The following is a 20,815-nucleotide window of genomic DNA, read 5'->3' on the forward strand; positions in this document are numbered from 1 at the left end:
TGTATGAAACCGCGCAGTTGAGCGCCCCACAAACCAAATATCAGCATCATCATCATCATCATCATCATTGCTGGTAATGTATATTACATTTGAGGAGAGAAGATGAAGTTTACAAACGATTTACTACTCAGAATTGCACTGATAATCACAAATTTATAAAGCAATCTTTGTTTATTCCAGTAATACATATATCATAAACAAATGATCACTCAGTAGTGATTCTTTTTATCAGTAGTTATCAGCAATATATTGCCCATAGACGCGCACGGCTTCGAAGAATGGCGTCACCAATTTGAGGATGTCTGACGCTGGAGGATCGAAACCGTACGAGCCGCCATCGGGAAGTTCAAAAATGGTTCAAATGGCTCTGAGCACTATGGGACTCAACTGCTGTGGTCATCAGTCCCCTAGAACTTAGAACTACTTAAACCTAACTAACCTAAGGACAGCACACACATCCATGCCCGAGGCAGGATTCGAACCTGCGACCGTAGCAGTCGCACGGTTCCGGACTGCGCGCCTAGAACCGCGAGACCACCGCGGCCGGCCTCGGGAAGTTCATTGGTGTAGGAGAGGGCTACTCCACCAACGCCCTTGCTCCAGTCATCACTGCCGCCGGCAGCTGCGTCTGTAAAAACATCCTGACGTTAGTGTCATTCAGTATGGAAACAAATGTGGACCAATGTGCATCCACGAAAGAACCGACGAAATTTTACAGTCTGAATACAACAGAGTATAACAACCTGGCGACCGACGCATTTCAGTAGAAAGTAATACACTGACGGGGAAACAAGTCCCAACTCCAAAAGATAATTAATGTACACTAATTTGTCTAGGCAACATATTTATGTGATTAACATTGCAAGATAAGCCATTGCAAATGTGAAATGCTGGTTCATTAATAACCGGTGTGACCATCAGAACGCTGAATGCAAGCGTGCATGCAGTGTGTTGTACAGGTGCCGGATGTCAGTTTTCGAGACGCAGTTCCATGCCTGCTGCACGTCGTCGGTCAATATGGAGGCGATTAATGCTGGTTGTGGAGTTGTAGTCCGACGATCTCTCATATATGCTCGGTTGGAAACAGATCTGGTGATCAAGCAGGACAAGTTAACACGTCGACACTCTGTAGAACATGATCAGTTACAACAGCGGTATGAGGGCGACAGTTATCCTGTTGGAAAAGACCCCCTAGAATAATGCTCACGAATGCCAGCGCAACAGGTCGAACCATCAGCCTGACGTACAAATTTGCACTGAGGGTGCATGGGATAACCACAAGAATACTCCTACTGTCGTACGAAATCGCACCCCAGACCAGGTGTAGGTGTAGGTCAAACGTGTCTCGCACGCAGACGGGTTGGCTGCATGCCCTCAACTGGCTTCCTTCTAACCAACACACGGCCATACTGGCACGGAGGCAGGATCGACTTCCATCAGAAAACACAACAAACCCCCACCCTGCTCTCAAGTGAGCTCTCGTCTGACATCACTGAAGACGCAAATGGCGCTGGTTTGGGGTCAGTGGAAAGCACGCAACAGGGCGTCTGGCTCGAAGCAGTCCTTGAAGTAACCGATTTGTAATAGCTTGTTGTGTCACTGTGGAGCCGACTGCTACTGACACTGCTGCTGCTGCTGCAGACACTGTACGATGCGCCAGAGCCATACACCTAACGCAGTGGTCTTCTCCCTCAATAGTGCCACGTGGCCTTTCAGGGCCCGGTCTTCTTGCTACCGACCACTCTCGTGACCACCGTTGTCAGAAATCAGATATGGTGGGTACATTCCTGCCAAGTCTTCCTGAAATGTCGCAGAAGGAACATCCGGCTTCCTGTAGCCCTATTAGACGACCTCGTTCAAACACATTGAGTTGTTCATAATGGCGTCTTGTTGCCTTAAAGGCATTCCTGACTAGCATTAGCTCTCCATGTCTAGTCACAAAGCTAACTGACGTTCACGACCATTACAGCGTGAGCGAAAGCGAAGCTGATTTGCATCCTCATAGTGGCACTACAAGCGTCAATCTTACGCCACTGGCACGAAATTTAACAGACATCATCTTTCAGGTGCAGAAACACGTCTACCGACTTCCCTTTATGTCGCACAACTCTTTCTCGTTGTTGCGACTTTTCTTCTGTCTGTGTACATTCGATTGGCCCGACTCTTTTTTCGTTAACTCTCTAGAAGGAGTCAGTTGCACAAACGCAACTTTCGTATCATTTTTGTGAAAATACAAGTAGTATAAATCAAAGTAATTCTAAGCTGACAAATGTTTCTTCATCCATTCTCCCTCTGCTCTTTGCTTGTCTCTATAACATACAGAGTTATTCGTAATTACCTCCAAGGTTTTAGAAGGCTACTGCACGAAAACTACAAGGCACATAGAAAAATAACTCGCATCAGTGAATAGAGCATCTCTCTCAGATTCGATTCGTAATACACACCGTGGGGTATTTGCGTTAGGAAGTAGGTATGTCAGTACACGAAGACTAATCATCCGATCCGTACTGTTGCATCGAATTGCTTCGCACCTGTAAACAGGCAACCCGATGAACAGAATTCCAAGGCTGGCTGCTGTGGCGCCTTCCCAGGCAGTTCGTGTCAGTTGCAGCGAATGGGTTGGTTGGGCGGATAGCTGCAGTTATGGCTGCGGCCTCTGTCATATATCGTCTTAAGACTCTGAAGTAAATGTACCAACTACCATTGTTCCCTATAAGATCGCTCCCATGGCTATCTTCTGTCGCATCATCGGACTTCGTTTCTTAATACAGTGTTTCGTCACTTCGTAAAGAATTGATTACAGGGATAGCGGGGAAGTTAGCTATTGTCTGGCCGTGTATCTATTCAGAAATTGACACATAAATAAGAGACAGCCCCTTCACAAGTTTCCTAAATAACAAAGCAGCCGCGAGTCGAGCAGTAGACTTGACGTAGGACCAGTCAAAATAACAAAAGTTCACAGAAACAATAACGTCTTCTGTATGAAGACCAGTCTAAGCCACTACAACAAAGAAGCTAGCCATGAATCAAGAACAGTCACAATAACAGGGATCAGACTATAGAGCTTACCACGCTAAATGTCGATTTGCAGTGCCGGTATCTCGCGATAGAAATGTAACGACAGCAAAGTTGCAGGATGCTTCGTAGCTATAAATATTATACGAGCAACTCGCGGATGGTTAGCACAATGCTACTTCCGAGTATATGGAAGACAACACTTGTCATATAATGGCGGTAACTGCTGCACGATGAAACTCGCGATGTCGACGCCTTTAGTAACTGCAACGGAATGGTGCGGAGATCTGCTCTCCGTCCTACTTAAAGATTCGGTCGACGAACTACAATGCCAACCTAACAGAAGTTGGAGATGTAACCGTTCCCGGTGTTCATGCCGACTGGGGCGACCGAGTCCTTGCCTTCAAGTTGTGTAGCCCGAAATGGTGGGGATTTCCAGATCGCAGAAGACTTTGTATGTATCCATCACCGCATAGCTTCAACGACGATTTGAAATAACGGCCAGGGAATCAAGCTAGATTTCGTCATCTTGAGCGGGGAATGGCAAAACTATCCACCCAACTCCAACCAATGACCCACTATATAGACAATACATTGTGGCGGCAGAAGCTATGGGGCAGCGATATGCAGGTACACACAAAACGGTGGTATCGGGTACGCAACGTATAAACGGGCAGTGCTTTGGCCGAGCTGTCACTTGTACTCAGCTGAGTCACGTGATACTGTTGCGACGGGATTGTGACCGCACGACGGGAATTAACAGACTTCGAACGCGGAAGGGTAGTTGGAGCTAGACGGAAGGAACATTCCATTGCGGAAATTATTAAGGAATTCAATATTATGACATTCACAGTGTCAAGATTCACAGAGTCGAGGATAACATAATCCAGGCATTACTTCTCATTACCAACAGAGCAGTTGTCGACGGCCTCCAGCTAACGACCAAAAGCAGCGGCGGTTTCGTAGTGTCTTCAGTGCCAAGAAACAAGCAACACAGCGTGAAATAGCCGCAAAAATTAATGTCGATGTACGTCGAGCGTATCAGTTAGGATTGTGGCGTTAATGAGCTATGGCAGCAGACAACCGACTTGAGTGCCTTTGCTAACAGCACGACATCTCATGAACGCCTGTCCTGGGCTCGTGACCATATCGGTTGGACCGTAGACGACGGAAAACCGTGGCCTGGTCAAATGAGTCTCGATTTGAAGTGGTAAGAAGTGATGGTAGTTTTCCTGAGTGGGGCAGAACCCACGAAACCATGGACCCAAGTCGCCACCAAGACACTGTGCAAGCTGGTGGTGGCTCCATAATGGAGTGAGCTGTGCATGTGGATTGTTCCCAAACAACGATGGAATTTTTATGGCTGACAATGCACCATGTCACCGTTTCACAGTTGTTTACGATTGATTTGATGAACGTTCTGGACAGAATGAGATTTTCACTCTGCAGCGGAGTGTGCGCTGATATGAAACTTTCTGGCAGATTAAAACTGTGTGCCGGACCGAGACTCGAACTCGGGACCTTTGTCTTTCGCGGGCAAATGCTCTACCAACTGAGCTACCGAAGCACGACTCACACCCCGTCCTCACAGCTTTACTTCTGCCAGTACCTCGTCTCCTACCTTCCAAACTTAACAGAAGCTCTTCTCCGAACCTTGCGGAACTAGCACTACTGAAAGAAAGGATATTGTGGAGACATGGCTTAGTCACAGCCTGGGGGATGTTTCCAGAATGAAATTTTCACTCTGCAGCGGAGTGTGCGCTGATATGAAACTTTCTGTGTGCCGGACCGAGACTCGAACTCGGGACCTTTGCCTTTCGCGGGCAAATGCTCCACCAACTGAGCTACCCAAGCACGACTCACGCCCCGGCCTCACAGCGTTACTTCTGCCAGTACCTCGTCTCCTACCTTCCAAACTTAACAGAAGCTCTACTGAATTTATGAACTGGTACTATAACATGACATTCTGGACAGTTCGAGCGAATAATCTGGCCACCTAAATCGCTCGACGTGAATGCCATCTAACATCTTTGGGACATAATGGACAGGTCAGTTCATGCACAAAATCCAACACCGGCAACACTTCTGTAATTATGGACGCCTATAAAGGCAGCATCGCTTGATATTTCTGCAGGGGACTTACAACGAAAGATCATTTATCCACTTACACCTCCCGTTTCATGAGAGCAAGTGGACACGAGAGGAGTACTTACACAACACGTTTGTAGAGCTGCCGATCTAATAACTAGGACCCCCCGCTGCTTCCTGGGCGGCGTTTGCTTGTTGGGCCAAGGCGTCCTGTGGCGGTACGGAAACAGAGTCATTAGCAACATTGAACGCTTTCTCGCTCAGACTCATAGTACTACACAATGAAGATAGTCGATGATTTAAGGAGAACGGCAAGTACAAAAGAGGGCTTACCAAAGTTTCCCAGTCGTCAGGCAGTTCGCTAGTGTAACCCCACGGGTAGAGTATGCACTGGAAAGAGATTACAGACGTGTTATTCACATCATACTGAATTTATGAACTGGTACTATAACATGACACGGCTTTGAAATGAAAATCGTTCAGCAATATATTTGTACTCAGCACACATTATCGACAATCACATCTAAAATGACACTGATAAAAGTAAAGTGAATTGTGATCTGAAATTACTAAACAAAAAGAAAAAAAATAGCCGACAGTGAGAAAAAAAATCACTTCATGAATGAAGGTACTTATCACTTCCGTTCAAGTTTTTAGTTTTTTGGGGGGTTAATATGAAAATCCAAGTGTGCACCCGCGGTCTACGAATAGCGTCTTTGATCAGTAATAAAACGTGCTTTGATCCGGTTCGAAACCCGTCACCGCTTAAATTTTGAATAACAATCAGCACTGGCGGGCGAAGGCTTCCGGTGTAAGAAGTCAGCCTCATTCTGCCAACGGTCTTGTCAAAGAGGGCGGAGGAGGGGACAGGGGTTCAGGGCACTCTCTCACCCTTGGGGTGGGAAACTGACCCTAAAGGCGGAAGAATGTTCACAACATTAGGATGCAGAAGGAAATGGAAACCATTGCATTAAGAACATGTCATGTGTGTCCAAGAACATATGACCTGTAATTGAAAAAGTGTCAGGATGACCTCTCCATTCGTGAAAGAATCTGGAATAGTCCCCCATTCGGATCACTGGGAGGGAACTGCCACGGAGAAAGTGACCATGACAAAAAGATTAAATAACCAACGAAAGGATAACGTTCTGTCAGTTGGGGTGTTGAACGTCAGAAGTTTGAACGTGATAGGGAAGATACAAAATCTGAAAAGGGAAATGAAAAGCCTCAAACTAGGTATAGTGTGGGTCAGTGGTGTGAAAAGGAAAGAAGATAAGGATTTCTGGTCAGATGAGTATAGGTTAATATCAGCAGCAGCAGTAAATGGTACAACGTGAGTACAATTCGTTGTGTATAGGAAGGTAGGGTAGAAAGTGTGTTACTGTGAATAATTCATTGATAGGTTTGCTCTCATCAGAATCGACAGCAAACCAACACCGACAACGATAATTCAGGTATATATGCCGAAGTCGCAAGCTGAAGATGAGAGATAAAGTAAGTATATGAGGATAATGAACGGGTAATTCAGTAACTAAAGGGAGAAGAAAATCTAATAGACGTGGGGGACTGGAATGCGATTGTAAAAGCAGAAGTAGATGACAGAAGTGTATGACGATAATGAACCGTAAGTGCAGTAAGTAAAGGGAGAGGAAAATCTAATAGACATGGGGAACTGGAATGCGGTTGTAAGGGAAAAAGTAGAACAATGGGTTACGGGAGAATGTGGGCTCAGTAATATGAATGAGAAAGGAGAAATGGTTCAAATGATTCTGAGCACTATGGGACTTAACATCTGAGGTCGTCAGAACAACTTAGAACTACTTAAACCTAACTAAGCTATGGACATCACACACATCCATGCCCGAGGCAGGATTCGAACCTGCGACCGTAGTGGTCGCGCGGTTCCAGACTGAAGCGCCTAGAACCGCTCGGCCACCGGGGACGGCGAGAAAGAAGAAAGACTAATTGAGTTCTGTAATACTCTGTTCTGTAATACTCTGTTCAAGAATCACAAGAGGTGAAGGTATACATTTAAAAGGCCGGGAGATACGGGAAGGTTTCAGTTACATTGCATCATGGTCACTCAGAGAGTCATAAATCAGATTATCGATTGTATGGCGTACCCACGAGCAGATACAAACTCAGACTACAATGCAGTAGTGGTGAAGAGCAACCTGAAGTTTAAGAGATTAGTCAGGAAGAATCAATACGCAAAGAAGTGGGATACGGAAATACTAAGGAGTGAAGAAATATGCTTGAAGTTCTCTAAGACTATAGATACTGCAATAAGGAATAGCTCAGTAGGCAGGACAGCTGAAGAGAAGTAGATCTCTCTAAAAATGACAATCACGGAAGTTGGAAAGGAAAACTTAAGTACAACGAAGGTATCTGCGAAGAAACCATGGGCAACAGAAGAAATACTTCAGCTGATCGATGAAAGAAGGAAGTACAAAAAAGTTCTGGAAAATTCAGGCATACAGAAATACAAGTCGCTGAGGAATGAAATAAGCAGAAAGTGCAGGGAAGCTAAGACGGAATGGCTGCATCAGAAATGTGAAGAAATCGAATGAGAAATGATTGTCGGAAGAACTGACTCAGCATATAGGAAAGTCAAAACAACCTTCGGTGGAATGAAAAGCAAGGGTGGTACCACTAAGAGTACAACAGGAGTTCCACTGTTAAATGCACGGGAGAGAGCGGATAGGTTCATTGAGCGCCTCCATGAAGTGGAGGATTTGTCTGATGTGACACAAGAAGAAACAGGAGTCGATTTAGAAGACATAGGGGATCCAGTATCAGGATCAGAATTTAAAAGAGCTTTGGAGGACTTACGATCAAATAAGGCAGAAGGGATCGATAACATTCCATTAGAATTTCTGCAATCATTGAGGAAAGAGGCAACAAAATGACTATTCACGTTGGTGTGTAGAATGTCTTAGTCTGGCGATATGCCACCTGATTTTCGGAAAAATATCATCCACACAATTCCGAAGAGTGCAAGTTCTGACAAGTACGAGAGTTATCGTACAGTCAGCTGAACAGCTCAAGCATCCAAGTTGCTAGTAAGAATGATATACAGAAGAATGGGAACGAAAATTGATGATGTGTTAGATGACGATCAGTTTTACTTTAGGAAAGGTAAAAGCACTGGAGAGGCAATTCCAACGTTGCGGTTGATAATGGAAGCAAGGCTAAAGAAAAATCTAGACACGTTCGTAGGACTTGTCGGCCTGGAAAAAGCGAAAAATGGTGAAAGATGTTTCAAATTTTCAGGAAAATAGGGGTTAAGCTATAGGGAGAGACGGGTAAAATATAACGTGTACAAGAGCCATGAGGGAATAATAAGTGTGGAAGACCAAGATCGATGGGTTCCGATTAAAAAGGGTGTAAGATTAGTATATAGTATTTCGCTCATTCTGTTCAATCTGTACTTGGAAGACGCAATGGTGAAAGTAAAAGAAAGGTTCAGCAGTGGAATGCCGACTAGGGAAAAGAGACAAGTCAGCCATGGCGAAAAGTGGTCTTCAGTCGGGTGATCATGTAGTGAAATTTTCGGAAACTGAAGTTTTATGTACTATGACGAACTATTATCCACAGCTATATAGAGAAGCCATCGAAATATAAAAACATGGGGATAATTTTAACAGAAAAGAAGAATCCATGAAACTCAGCGATATATGGACAGTGACGCTACAGTATCGATGACAAGTTTTTATCTTTGACGTACTATGATGGATAGTTATATTTTATCCTTGACAAGGTTTATCTCTGTTATCACGTGAAATTCAGACCACGCCCACTTTCCACCGTATTTTGGGCGTTCTTCGACGTCCGACTCGTCAGTCGGCAAGACAGCACAACCAGGAGCACCTCCGAAGATGTCCAACGCAGCTTTGGACGAGACGTCAGGGATAGAAGAGTTCCATGGACCACGGCCATACAAGCCGGAAGAGTTCTCGGCAGTTGAAACATCCGGTCGTGAAAGCCTTCATTGCATGATTAATCCACAATGATCCAGATCAGTGTGGTCGAGAACTGGCAGATGTAATGGACTGTGATCATTCCACCTCCGTGCGACATTTGCATGCAGTGGGGCAGATTTAAAAGTTGGGTGTATGGGTACCGCATGGTCTAAGTCAAAAGCCGCGCGGGATTAGCCGAGCGGTCTCGGGGCGCTGCAGTCATGGACTGTGCGGCTGGTCCCGGCGGAGGTTCGAGTCCGTCCTCGGGCATGGGTGTGTATGTTTGTCCTTAGGATATTTTAGGTTAAGTAGTGTGTAAGCTTAGGGACTGATGACCTGCAGTTAAGTCCCTTAAGGTTTCACACACATTTGAACATTTTTTTTCTAAGCCAAAATAACAAAAAACGGGTAAACATACGTGCGTCTCTGCTTGCCGTCATCAGTTAACTCGTGAACAACACCGACCATTTCTATCCACTGTCGTTACTGGTGACGAGAAGATAGGAATGGGCGAGCCCAAATGAAGCAGCATCTGCACGCACAAAGACTTGAGTGCATCCACGAATGGTAACGTTGCGCATCCGGTGGAACAGCGACGGTGTGATATGCTACGAATTACCCTGAGGTGTAACCATCACTGCACCTTCTGAGATGTCTTGCCGACACGAACCAAGAACAACGACCAGGAAGACTGCCTGAAGTGTTGCTACTTCATGATAACGCACACCCACGTTCTAACAATTTTGGGAAGTCATTTCGCACCCACTTTATTCATCTGGTCTTATGTTCTCACATTTTCATCTTTTCCGTTCTCTATCGAACAACCCTCAAGGAAATTCCTTTCCGTATGAAAATGCTTTCGAACATGGCTCAACGAGTTCTTCACCTCAAAACCATGTGGTTTCCACAGTCGCGGAATCGAAAAGTTCCCCAGCGTTGGCAGACTGTTGTAAATAGTGAAGGAGACTATATTACTGATGACTAAAGTCTCTGTTATGTGTATCTGTTGTGTGGATTAAAATTATGGGAAAAAGCTAGAAACAAAGCTACGAACCTAGGCATCAACCCAATTAACAACACCTAAATAATACTGTGTTAGTTACTTACGGCTCCGAAGCTATGGAACGTTAGGTAAAGCTTGATGCGGTCGGCGTTGGCCAAGATGTAGTCTCTGAGAGCTTGCGTCTCAGGCTCCGAGAACGCCTGAGGACCAGCGTAAACATCAGAACAGGGATAGCTGTCGGCGCCGACCTCTGAAAAAAAGGCACCCAACACCTGGTGAGAGATCGAGGCCTTCCATGTTGTCTTGTGCGTTGGTAAAGACGAAAATTGCAGCCGTGTCCATTCCACTTGTTGACGAGGATAAGTGCCCGAAAAGTAAGCATATGTTTCTGCATACCATTTTTGAGTACCGTGATGTGCGCCAGTTCTTGGATCAACCCAAATGCGTCTCCACAGTCTATCAGGAGGCGGGTCAATCGACAGAAATTGATTAAGAACATTGTTTGCACCACCTGCATAGTTGCCAACGAACGCGTCCTTACTCTAAAAAGGAAACGGGAAATCTTATGAAACTGAAGAATAAGGATTCCTGTCGTGACGAACTGCAAGCCTCATCTGGCCCCATACAAAGTCAGTTACGTCAGATATACTGCACGCTGTTCCATTCGGTTGATTGCTACCTTCTCCAGGAAGGTGTTCCCGAGGTGGGGAATGTATGCTGGGGTACGATCACCATGAGAAGCGAAGTCATCGCCGAATGTTGATATATGGCTGGACACTATGTTGCAGAATGCTATACCAGTATGTACAGCCAGACCTCACATTACTTTCGTCAGCGAAGACTTGTGTCTGATAGCCAAACACGACACCGATGAAAAGCGTGACTAGCCCACTTCCCTGATGAGAGCGCACGCGGAATATGTTCCCAGATACGTCACTGGCTCGGAGACTTCTTATGTAGTAGAATTTTGCACCTTCCACTGGACGGCGAGCTTTTCACCAAAGAGCATAATCAGGAGTGACGCGAAAATGTTGTCGCTGAATGACTGTAGGAGGATACAGGATGGCTTAGGCAGACTTTCTATTTGGTGTGATGAATAGCAGCTTGCTCTGAATGCAGAAAAATGTCAGTTAATCCCAATGAGTACGAAAACCAATACCGTTATGTTAGAATGGAGTATCAGTGGTGTGCCTCTTGACACAGTCACGTCTATTAAATATCTGTGCGTAATGTAGTAAAGCGATATGACATTGAACAAGTACGTAATTACGGTAGTAGGGAAGGCGAATGGTGGACTTCAGTTTATTGGGACAGTTTTAGGAAAGTGTAGCTCATTTACAAGGGAGACCGCGTGTTGAATATTAGTGCGAGCCATTCATGATTACCGCTCGAATGTTTGGGATCCCCACCAGGTCGGATTAAAGCGATATATCGAAGTAATTCAGAGGAATACTGCTGGCTTTGTTACCGGTAGTTTCGATCATTATGCGAATACTGGGGAAATCATCTATGAACTCAAATGAGAATTTCTGTAAAAAAGCTTGAAAATTAGCGTTTAGCGTCCAGTCGACATCGCGGTCATGAAAGACGGAGCAAAAGCTTGGATTAGTGATGGATAGGAGAAAACTCTCAGACTTCAAGAAGAATATAATAATTCCAATCCCAAAGAAAGCAGGTGTTGACAGGTGTGAAAATTACCGAACGATGAGTTTAATAAGCCACGGCTACAAAATACTAACACGAATTCTTTACAGACGAGTGGAAAAACTGGTTGAGGCCGACCTCGGGGAAGATCAATTTGGAATACGTGCAGCAATACTGACCCTACGACTTATCTTAAAAAATGGGTTAAGGAAAGGCAAACCTACGTTTCTAGCACTTGTAGACTTAGAGAAAGCTTTTGACAATGTTGAGTGGAATATTCTCTTTCAAATTCTGAAGGTGGCAGGGGTAAAATACAGGGAGCGCAAGGCTATTTACAATTTGTACAGAAACCAGATGGCAGTTATAAGAGTCGAGGGGCATGAAAGGGAAGCAGTGGTTGAGAAGGGAGTGAGACAGGGTTGTAGCCTCTCCCCGATGTTATTCAATCTGTCTATTGAGGAAGCAGTAAAGCAAACAAAAGAAAAATTCGGAGTAGGAATTAAAAAGCATGGAGAAGAAATATAAACTTTGAGGTTCGTAGATGACATTGTAATTCTGTCAGAGACAGCAAAGGACCTGGAAGAGCAGCTGAACGGAATGGACAGTGTCTTGAAAGGAGGATATAAGATGAACATCAACAAAAGCAAAACGAGGATAATGGAATTTAGTCGAATTAAGTCGGGTGATGTTGCGGGAATTAGATTAGGAAATGAGACGCTTAAAGTAGTAAATGAGTTTTGCTATTTGGGGAGCAAAATAACTGATGATGGTCGAAGTAGAGAGGATATAAAATGTAGACTGACAATGGCAAGGAAAGCGTTTGTGAAGAAGAGAAATTTATTAACATTGAGTATAGATTTAAGCGTCAGGAAGTCGTTGCTGAAACCATATACAAATAGTGTAGCCATGTATGGAAGTGAAACGTGGACGATAAACAGTTCAGACAAGAAGAGAATAGATGCTTTCGAAATGTGGTGCTTCAGAAGAACGCTGAGGGTTAGATGGGTAGATCACATAACTAATGAGGGGGCATTGAATAAAATTGGAGAGAAGAGAAATTTGTGGCACAACGTGACTAGAAGAAGAGATCGATTGGTAGGGCATATTCTGAGGCATCAAAGGATCACCAATTTAGTAGTGGAGGGTAGCGTGGAGGGTAAAAATCATAGAGGGAGACTAAGAGATGAATACACTAAACAGATTCAGAAGGATGTAGGTTGCAGTAGATACTGGGAGATGAAGAACCTTGTGCAGGATAGAGTAGCATGGCGAGCTGCATCAAACCAGTCTCAGGACTGAAGACCACGACAACAACAACAGGAGAAAATTGGCCGTGACCAGTCAGGCGAACCATGCCGGTACTTGCCTTAAGCAATTTATGGAAATCTAGATTGCCGGATGGGTAACTGACCCCTAGTTCTCCAGAATGGCAGTGCAGAGCACCAACCAATGCACCACCTCACTCGTTGAATACCTGGAGGGAAGATGGCGTTCTTTTCACGAAACACTGTTGAGAAAATTTAGAGAACCGGCATTTGTGACTAGCTGCAGAATGATGCTGCTACCTCCAACGTACGTATAAGAGAATTACGGCTTGCACAGATGCGTATAGACAGTCGTTTCTCCCTCGGGCCATATGCGAGTGGAACAGGAAAGGAAATGACTAGCACTGGTACAATCCACCATACACCATACAGTGGGCTGCGGAGGTGTTTGTAGATGTAGATGCAGATTCCATGCTTGAGACGTACCTTCGCACCTTCCGGTCTCCACACTCGTCTACCATGATCGTCATGCAGCAGACAAATACTACACTCGCTGGTAAAGAGAATACACGTCACTGATCCAGATTCAATGCCACGTGTTTCTTTTCCAAACTTTTACTTGGCGCTCCATTATGCTGAGAGGTTTGTACTGTTCTATGTTGTTTCATCACGGACAGGGGACATTGGGTGGCTAAGTAATTGTCAATATCAATTAAATTCTCCAACTGCCATGTAACTAAGATGTTAATTTATTTTATTTTGAAGGCTACCTGTTTCGGCAATCTCTCCAAATAAATGAAAATGTTATATAGTGCCATATATCCCTGTATGTCGTGAATTCAACTGCTTCACTAGTGCTTCATTCGAAGATCTGCTATCAACAGTTACATGGCTGTCGGAGAACTTCATTCATATTGACAAGTTTGTACTGTTGTTCGTTATGGACTCCTACGGGACAAATTGGAGTGCCAACACAATCCTGCCAGAACCCTGCAAAAAAGGGGTAGTATGCAGTTGTGTTACATTCTCTTCAGGGTACACTATCCGATCAAAAGTATCCGGACACCCATATGGAATTGACCGCTAGATGTCACGAGAAGGGAACCGGCCAGTATAAAAGGTGGCGGGGAGTATTGAGTTGTCAGTAGAGAACCAGTAACAGCAGAATGGATTGGTCGGCTCACTGACTTAGAACGTCATTGGATGTCACTCGAGTAACAGATCTGCCAGGAACACATCAATCATTCTAAAGCTGCCAAAACCGACTGTGGTGGTGCGATTACAGAATGGAAAGACGTAGGAACAGCCACAGCCAAACCAAGACAAGGTAGACCTCATGTACTGACTAAAAGGGACCGTTGACTGTTTCTGGGAGGTGGGGGGTACAAAATGGCATATAATCAGCAGAAGGGATCACTCGAGTGAGTTCCGTAGTGCAACAGCGATCCAGCTGGAACCACGAATAGGCGCAGGGAATGAAAAACAATGGGATACAGTGGTCGAGCAGTTGCTCATAAGCCACACATTTCTGTAGCCAAAAATGACGCCTGATGCGGTGTAAAGGGCAACGCCAGTGGACATTGGACGACTGGAAACGAATGACGAATCAGGCTACACCCTGTGTCAATCCAATGGAAGGATAGGGGTCCGGTCAATGCCTGTAGAATTTACCAGCCATAAATGTGTAGTGCCAAGAGCGAAGTATGGAGGAGGCGTTACGGCATGGGGGTGTTTTTCGTGGTTAGTGTGCAGTCCTCTTACTGCGCTTTACAAAACGCTAAATGCAGAAGGATATGAACACCTTTTACAGTATTATGCAGTGCTGAGGCATCTGTGGGGCATAACCTGCGGACAATAATCTTCCTAACATGGGCTGGCCTGCCTAGAGCCCCGATCTGGACCAAATGGAACGCCTCTGGGATAAGCTACAACGATGACTTCGCTCCTGAACCAAGTGTGCAACATCACTGTCTTCTCTGGCGTCGACTCTTCAGTAATAATGAGCTGGCAGTTCTTCACACACATTCAGACACCTAAATGAAAGTGTTATCAGCCGAGTTCAAAACGTCATAAAGGCGAAGCTTTGACACATCCTACATTAACGCATAGTAATAAGTGCCCAGATGCTTTTGATCAAATGGTGTATGTACAAGCCATACGTTGTGGGTAGGTGTCATCTGCTCTTAGCCCTGGTGAAGCCAGCTGAGGAGCTACTTGATTGAGAAGTAGTGGCCCCGGTCTCGAAAACTGACAACGGCCGGAAGAGCGTTCTGCTAACTGCATTCCCCTCTACATCCGCATCCACTGACACCTATCAGCTGAGGATGGCAGAGTGGTCCCTTGGCATCGATGGGCCTTTCGAGACCTGTTCAGATGGAGTTTTGTATAGTTTTTGTCATCGGCCCGTGTTGTTCATTATGGGTAAGAGGGAGCCCAGGGAAATGACAGAGGAAAGGAGGGGGGGGGTGAGGATCAGATTTGATAGGAGGGATAAATGGAGTGAGAGAGGGCATCATCCAGGAGGGGGAGTTGACGGAAGCCAGCTTGGGAAAGGAGATAAAGGTTGTAGAGATGGAGGGTAGGGGAGACACAACAGTGAAGGCGTGGCAGAGGGTGGGGATTTGAGAGGAGAGGAGCAACCAGGGAGTGAGGGGGATCAATGCAGTGTGAGGTGTAAATTATGCGGATATATTTGAGGAATAGTAGCAGATGGGGGAAAGGAATGAGGTCATAGAGGATCTGCGTGGGGAACGGGAGGCGTATACGGAAGACAAGATGGAGTGCATGGCACTTGAGAATCTGGAGGGACTTACAGAACTTGGGGCAGGGGGGGGGGGGCGGATATCCGTGCGGGACTGGCACAACAGACGATGGGACTGATTAAAGATTTGTAGGTGTGGAGGATGGTAGAGGGGTGCAACCCCCATGTCCAGACAGAGAGGAGTTTGAGGAGGCAGTTGTGGGCTTTGGATTGGATTGAGCGGAGAGGAGGGATCCAGGTGAGGTGACGGTCAATGGTGAGGCCAAGGTAGGTGAGGGTTGGGGAGAGCCAGACAGGACAGGACGGTGGCAAATGGTAAGGGAGAAATCCAGGAGCTGGAAGGAGCGAGTGGTACGACCTATGATGATTGCCTGGGTCTTGGAAGGATTGATGATTTTCAGGAGCCAATGGCTACACCATGCGGCCAAAAGGTCAAGGTCATTCTGTTTGTTTCTGGTTTTTTTTTCTTTACTGAGTTTCGATTCCCCCCGAAGGGGGCGGGCTGGCAGCAGCTTAGTATGCCGCTCTTTAGCTTACAGACTTTGTTTTAAAAAGATGAAGATAATAAATAATAAAAACAGGCGATAAAATCGGAGACTTAAATGGTAATATGGTGAAAAAATCATAGAACAAAGGGATGATGATGCTAATAAGATACATATGAAGCAGACAGGTAAAATAATAGACAGACAATTAAAAGACATGGCGACAGTCTGGTTTCTGTTCACAAAAACCAAAAAATTCACACCCAGCGACAACATGGTTTCTGTTCACAACACTTTGGAAGACGAATAACACTGAACATTCACCTGAACACTGCACTAAAAAGTTGGCAAATATGACATACCACGCCGGAGAGCAGGTGGTGGGAAATTGGACAGATGATGGGAAACTAAAAGGGGGGGAAGGAGAGGGAAAAACGAGGGGGGCAGAGGAGGGAAAGGACCCGATGGAGGATGAGGACCCATAAGAAGGGTGGGGGATGCTGGGCAGATGTGACAGGGAGTGGGAAAGGCAGAGGAGGGAATACAAAAGGACTTGGGGGGAGGGGTAGAAGGGAGAGGTTAGGCAGGGTGGAAGGGGGAGGGGAAGAGGGAGCCCAGGGAAAAGGATGGAGGAAAGGAGGGGAGTCTCTTTCTGGTTCTATTGTCTATATTATAAAGTCCACCGCCAAAGTTTCTGTCTGTATGTTAGAACCAGTCTCAGGAAATACTGTAGCAATTTTGATACTGTTTTCACTAACAGATAGCTTGATTCACGAAGAAGGTTTCTGTACATAATTTATTATCTATAAGTAATTATGAGTGTGTAATATACGTATTTTTATGTGTTTCATAATTAATTGGCGTTTGGAGAGACATCATCTGTCGTCGACAGGAGTTACAAGTCCGTCAGCAGGAGAGGAGGCCGTATCTGGAGGGAAAAGAGCAAACTAACTGCCGCCGTAAATCCAGAGAGCAGCGAAACTTAACCAGAACTTATAAATATTATAATCTAGCTGGCAAACGTGGCTTTGGCCGGGTATTTATTTCGTCAGTTTTCTATTGAGTTTGTAGTGAACAATCGAAAAAAAATCATTTCCATATATTCGTGAAAATACGTATGAAATTATGAAACAGTCGTACAAGAAAATATGCATAACGTTCAAATCTATAAGTGCAGTATCCAAATAAATAAACGTGGTCCCGGAGACTTTCTGTACGCAGAGCGCAGCTGGTTTGACTGACTACAATGCGATTTTGTAAACGTCTCAATGGTAACGTCTTTTCATATCTCTATAGGCGGCTATTGTTACCTACAGCCATTTGCTGTCAAAAATGCTGTCAGGTGTCAGGGATTTCCTTGCTGATTATAGATGTGTATTACTAATAGGGGGTAAATTTATTAAAATTTCATGCATAATACGGCATATTTTCACGTTTATAACGTCATATCTCTTGTACAACGACTTGTACATTGATATAATTCTGTAGATACATTCAGCAGTATATGTGGATACCGTCTGAGAAATAAGTTGCGGATTAAGTTAAAGTCAAAGAAGTAATAAATTTAAACTTCATGTACAATGCAATGTTTTTTCACGCATCTTAGATTTTATGACGTTACAACTCTACTATGTGTGCTACCATGTCATATCTCTGCACGTGCATTTAGCGCCATATGTGGACACTGACTGTAAGATTAACTGCGAGTAGAGTCAGTAGCACGGAAGTAATATTTTTAACGTCATGCATGATTCGGCAGTTTTACACGCATCTCAATGCTTACGTCACCGTATCTCCTGAACTGTGATAGGTAGGCGGTTATTACCCCCATAGCGATTGTTGCTTGACGGTAAGGCTCTGAGCACTATGGGACTTAACATCTATGGTCATCAGTCCCCTAGAACTTAGAACTACTTAAACCTAACTAACCTAAGGACACACACACATCCATGCCCGAGGCAGGATTCGAACCTGCGACCGTAGCAGTCGCGCGGCTCCGGACTGAGCGCCTTTGGAACACATATACATACACACATAAATACTTTTTTATTGCACAGTGTTTCCCACATTAAACCAGTACGCTTCGTGTACTGGCTAACCATTTCTAATTAAATTGTTGGTGAAGTGGCAACACTGTCTCGAAATTTGGCTAAACTGCACTTTACCAGAAAATTAAGTGCAAGTAACTACATGTTTTTTTTAAGATTATTATTATCTACCCTTTTTTAGTTAGTTCGTTATTACTTGAATCTCGGGCGTGAGGAGTACCGGGCTTACGTGGGACATACGTATGGATTAAAGTCCCCCGACACGTTTCTATGTTCGCCGGCCGAAGTGGCCGTGCGGTTAAAGGCGCTGCAGTCTGGAACCGCAAAGTTAGTTAGGTTTAACTAGTTCTAAGTTCTAGGGGACTAATGACCTCAGCAGTTGAGTCCCATAGTGCTCAGAGCCATTTGAACCATTTGAACGTTTCTATGTCTGTACGTGAAGGCACGCCGTCGGGGCGTAGATATTTAATGCTACCCTTGCGAAGGCGGGGCGGATCTCTAGCTGTTATTATTGAAGTATTCTCCTTGTCGCTGGACGAGATATTGAATTTAATTTTTCAGTTATCGAAGTACCACCGCTGGCTTTTTCTGCTTGGTAATGCTGTTTTCCTAAAGGTAGACTTGGAGTCAGAATTCTTTACTGGAGGGATGTTGAGAGCTATTCCTGCCAATTTAATTTCTTCAATAGTGATTGCAAAATAATTGCAGTTTGAAAGTAGACTTTAAACAAAACAATCAGGAACGAATAATTTACAGTTAGTTGTATTTATTGTCAAGATGCATTTCCGAAACTCCTGTGCGAAGTACTTTCGTAATGTTTCGGAGACTTTTTTGTCCAGCATATTTGTGTAGACTGAGGCATGCCATTAGAAAATTGTTACGAAATTAAGAGAAGTTAGCAGTCGATCAGCGATCTGCTTTCGAATGGCTTCCACTTTCTACCTAATTAATCGAATACGGTATGCGTGAATAGGCGAAAAAAAGCTATATCGCTTGGATACACAATAGGCGATAGTTGACTGGAGCCGGCAGGAGTGACCGAACGGTTCTAGGCGCTTCAGTCTGGAACCGCGTGACCGCTATCGTCGCAGACTCGAATCCTGCCTCGGGCATGGATGTGTGTGATGTCCTTAGGTTAGTTAGGTTTAAATAGTTCTAAGTTCTAGTGGACTGATGACCTTAGATGTTAAGTCCCATAGTGCTCACAGCCATTTGAAGCTGACTGCATTCACAGGCCTCAAACATCTGAGAGTGGCTGCGTGGAGCGACACAACACATGATGTGAATACTGGCAAGGCATATTTTCTGGATCGTACAATGAAGAAGGAAAATGTAGCGAAATTTTGTGATCAGTATGACCAAACTGTTTAGCTGTTCGCTGTAAAGTCATTGTTCAATATGTACGAATCTAATACAATGCAATCGACGTTTAGTATATAAAACACAACTGCTTCCTTGCCATTCCAGTGGAAGTCAAAGTTCCTGTTGCCGTCCACTCCAGGGCAATTAGGAGATGTTGTTGTTGATCGGGTCTTCCTCCACATACGGTCCTGCGAAAAACAAAACTGTATACCAGTAATGGTATATACTGTGAGCGTCTTCGCCTGAGTAAAAGTGTAAAAATGTGTGTGAAATCTTATGGGACTTAACTGCTAAGGTCATCAGTTCCTAAGCTTACACACTACTTAACCTAAATTATCCTAAGGACAAACACACACACACATGCCCGAGGGAGGACTCGAACTTTTTTTTTTTTTTTTTTTTTTTTTTTTTTTTTTTTTTTTTTTTTTTTACAGAGGGCACGTAACCCTCTGACCGAACACGCTGAGCTACCGTGCCGGCTGCCGCTCGGCTAATCCCGCGCGGCTGCAGCAAAAGTGCAGACGACTAGGTTTTATGAGCTTCCACATATCGACAGCATCATTACAACCAAATTTTAAAGCGTTGGTTGGTGATGGCGGCTTGTAATTGCTCCACAGATTTAAGGAAGAAGCTTTATAGACCACCTTTTTTTAAGTTTTATATTAAAGACTGATTGTTATCAAAATTAAATGGAAACTACACTTACAACATATTATCTGAAAAAAGAAATACTGTGAGGTAAGACACACCTACTGCCCGTACAGGTGCAGGTGAGGATAAAAAGGAGCTGACATAGAATATTAAGTCAGGAACTTCTTGAGTTATTGAAAAAAAATTAATATACTTATTATTTGTATTATTTGTGCAAAAATACTGTGGGAGTATACCCGCAGCGGTGAACTTGAGGATGAGCAGCCATCTCATGCAGATAAATTCGACAACGACCTCACGTTAGTATCTAATCCATAGTTTTATGGGGGTCACTGGGCTCAGTGGTGACAGACCCCTATTCGTGGTGGAGGGGTAGGGGGCCAAAGATAGCAACGTATCAGCATACCTCGGTAAAACCTGAAGCAACGTCTTTGCCACACTTGCTTCGTGGAAATAATTATTTGACAGGAAGACAACCCTATCATGCCTATGACTGAGGGTGTAGATGAAAAGGTGTCACACAGAAACGTA

At 44.6% G+C, this 20,815-nt stretch overlaps 1 protein-coding gene across 1 annotated transcript in view; it reads right to left on the reverse strand.

The window, feature by feature from the left end:
- Positions 1-228: 228 nt before the first annotated feature.
- Positions 229-20,815, reverse strand: part of LOC126482105 (carboxypeptidase B-like) — a 28,741-nt gene continuing 8,154 nt past the window's right edge. The window contains 6 exon segments of the mRNA XM_050106081.1: positions 229-350; positions 563-628; positions 5,229-5,313; positions 5,437-5,493; positions 10,173-10,318; positions 19,731-19,821. Of these exon segments, the coding sequence (XP_049962038.1) occupies positions 229-350; positions 563-628; positions 5,229-5,313; positions 5,437-5,493; positions 10,173-10,318; positions 19,731-19,821 (567 nt within the window).

The sequence above is a fragment of the Schistocerca serialis genome, chromosome 5 (assembly GCF_023864345.2).
Source record: "Schistocerca serialis cubense isolate TAMUIC-IGC-003099 chromosome 5, iqSchSeri2.2, whole genome shotgun sequence".
Lineage (NCBI taxonomy): Eukaryota > Metazoa > Arthropoda > Insecta > Orthoptera > Acrididae > Schistocerca > Schistocerca serialis.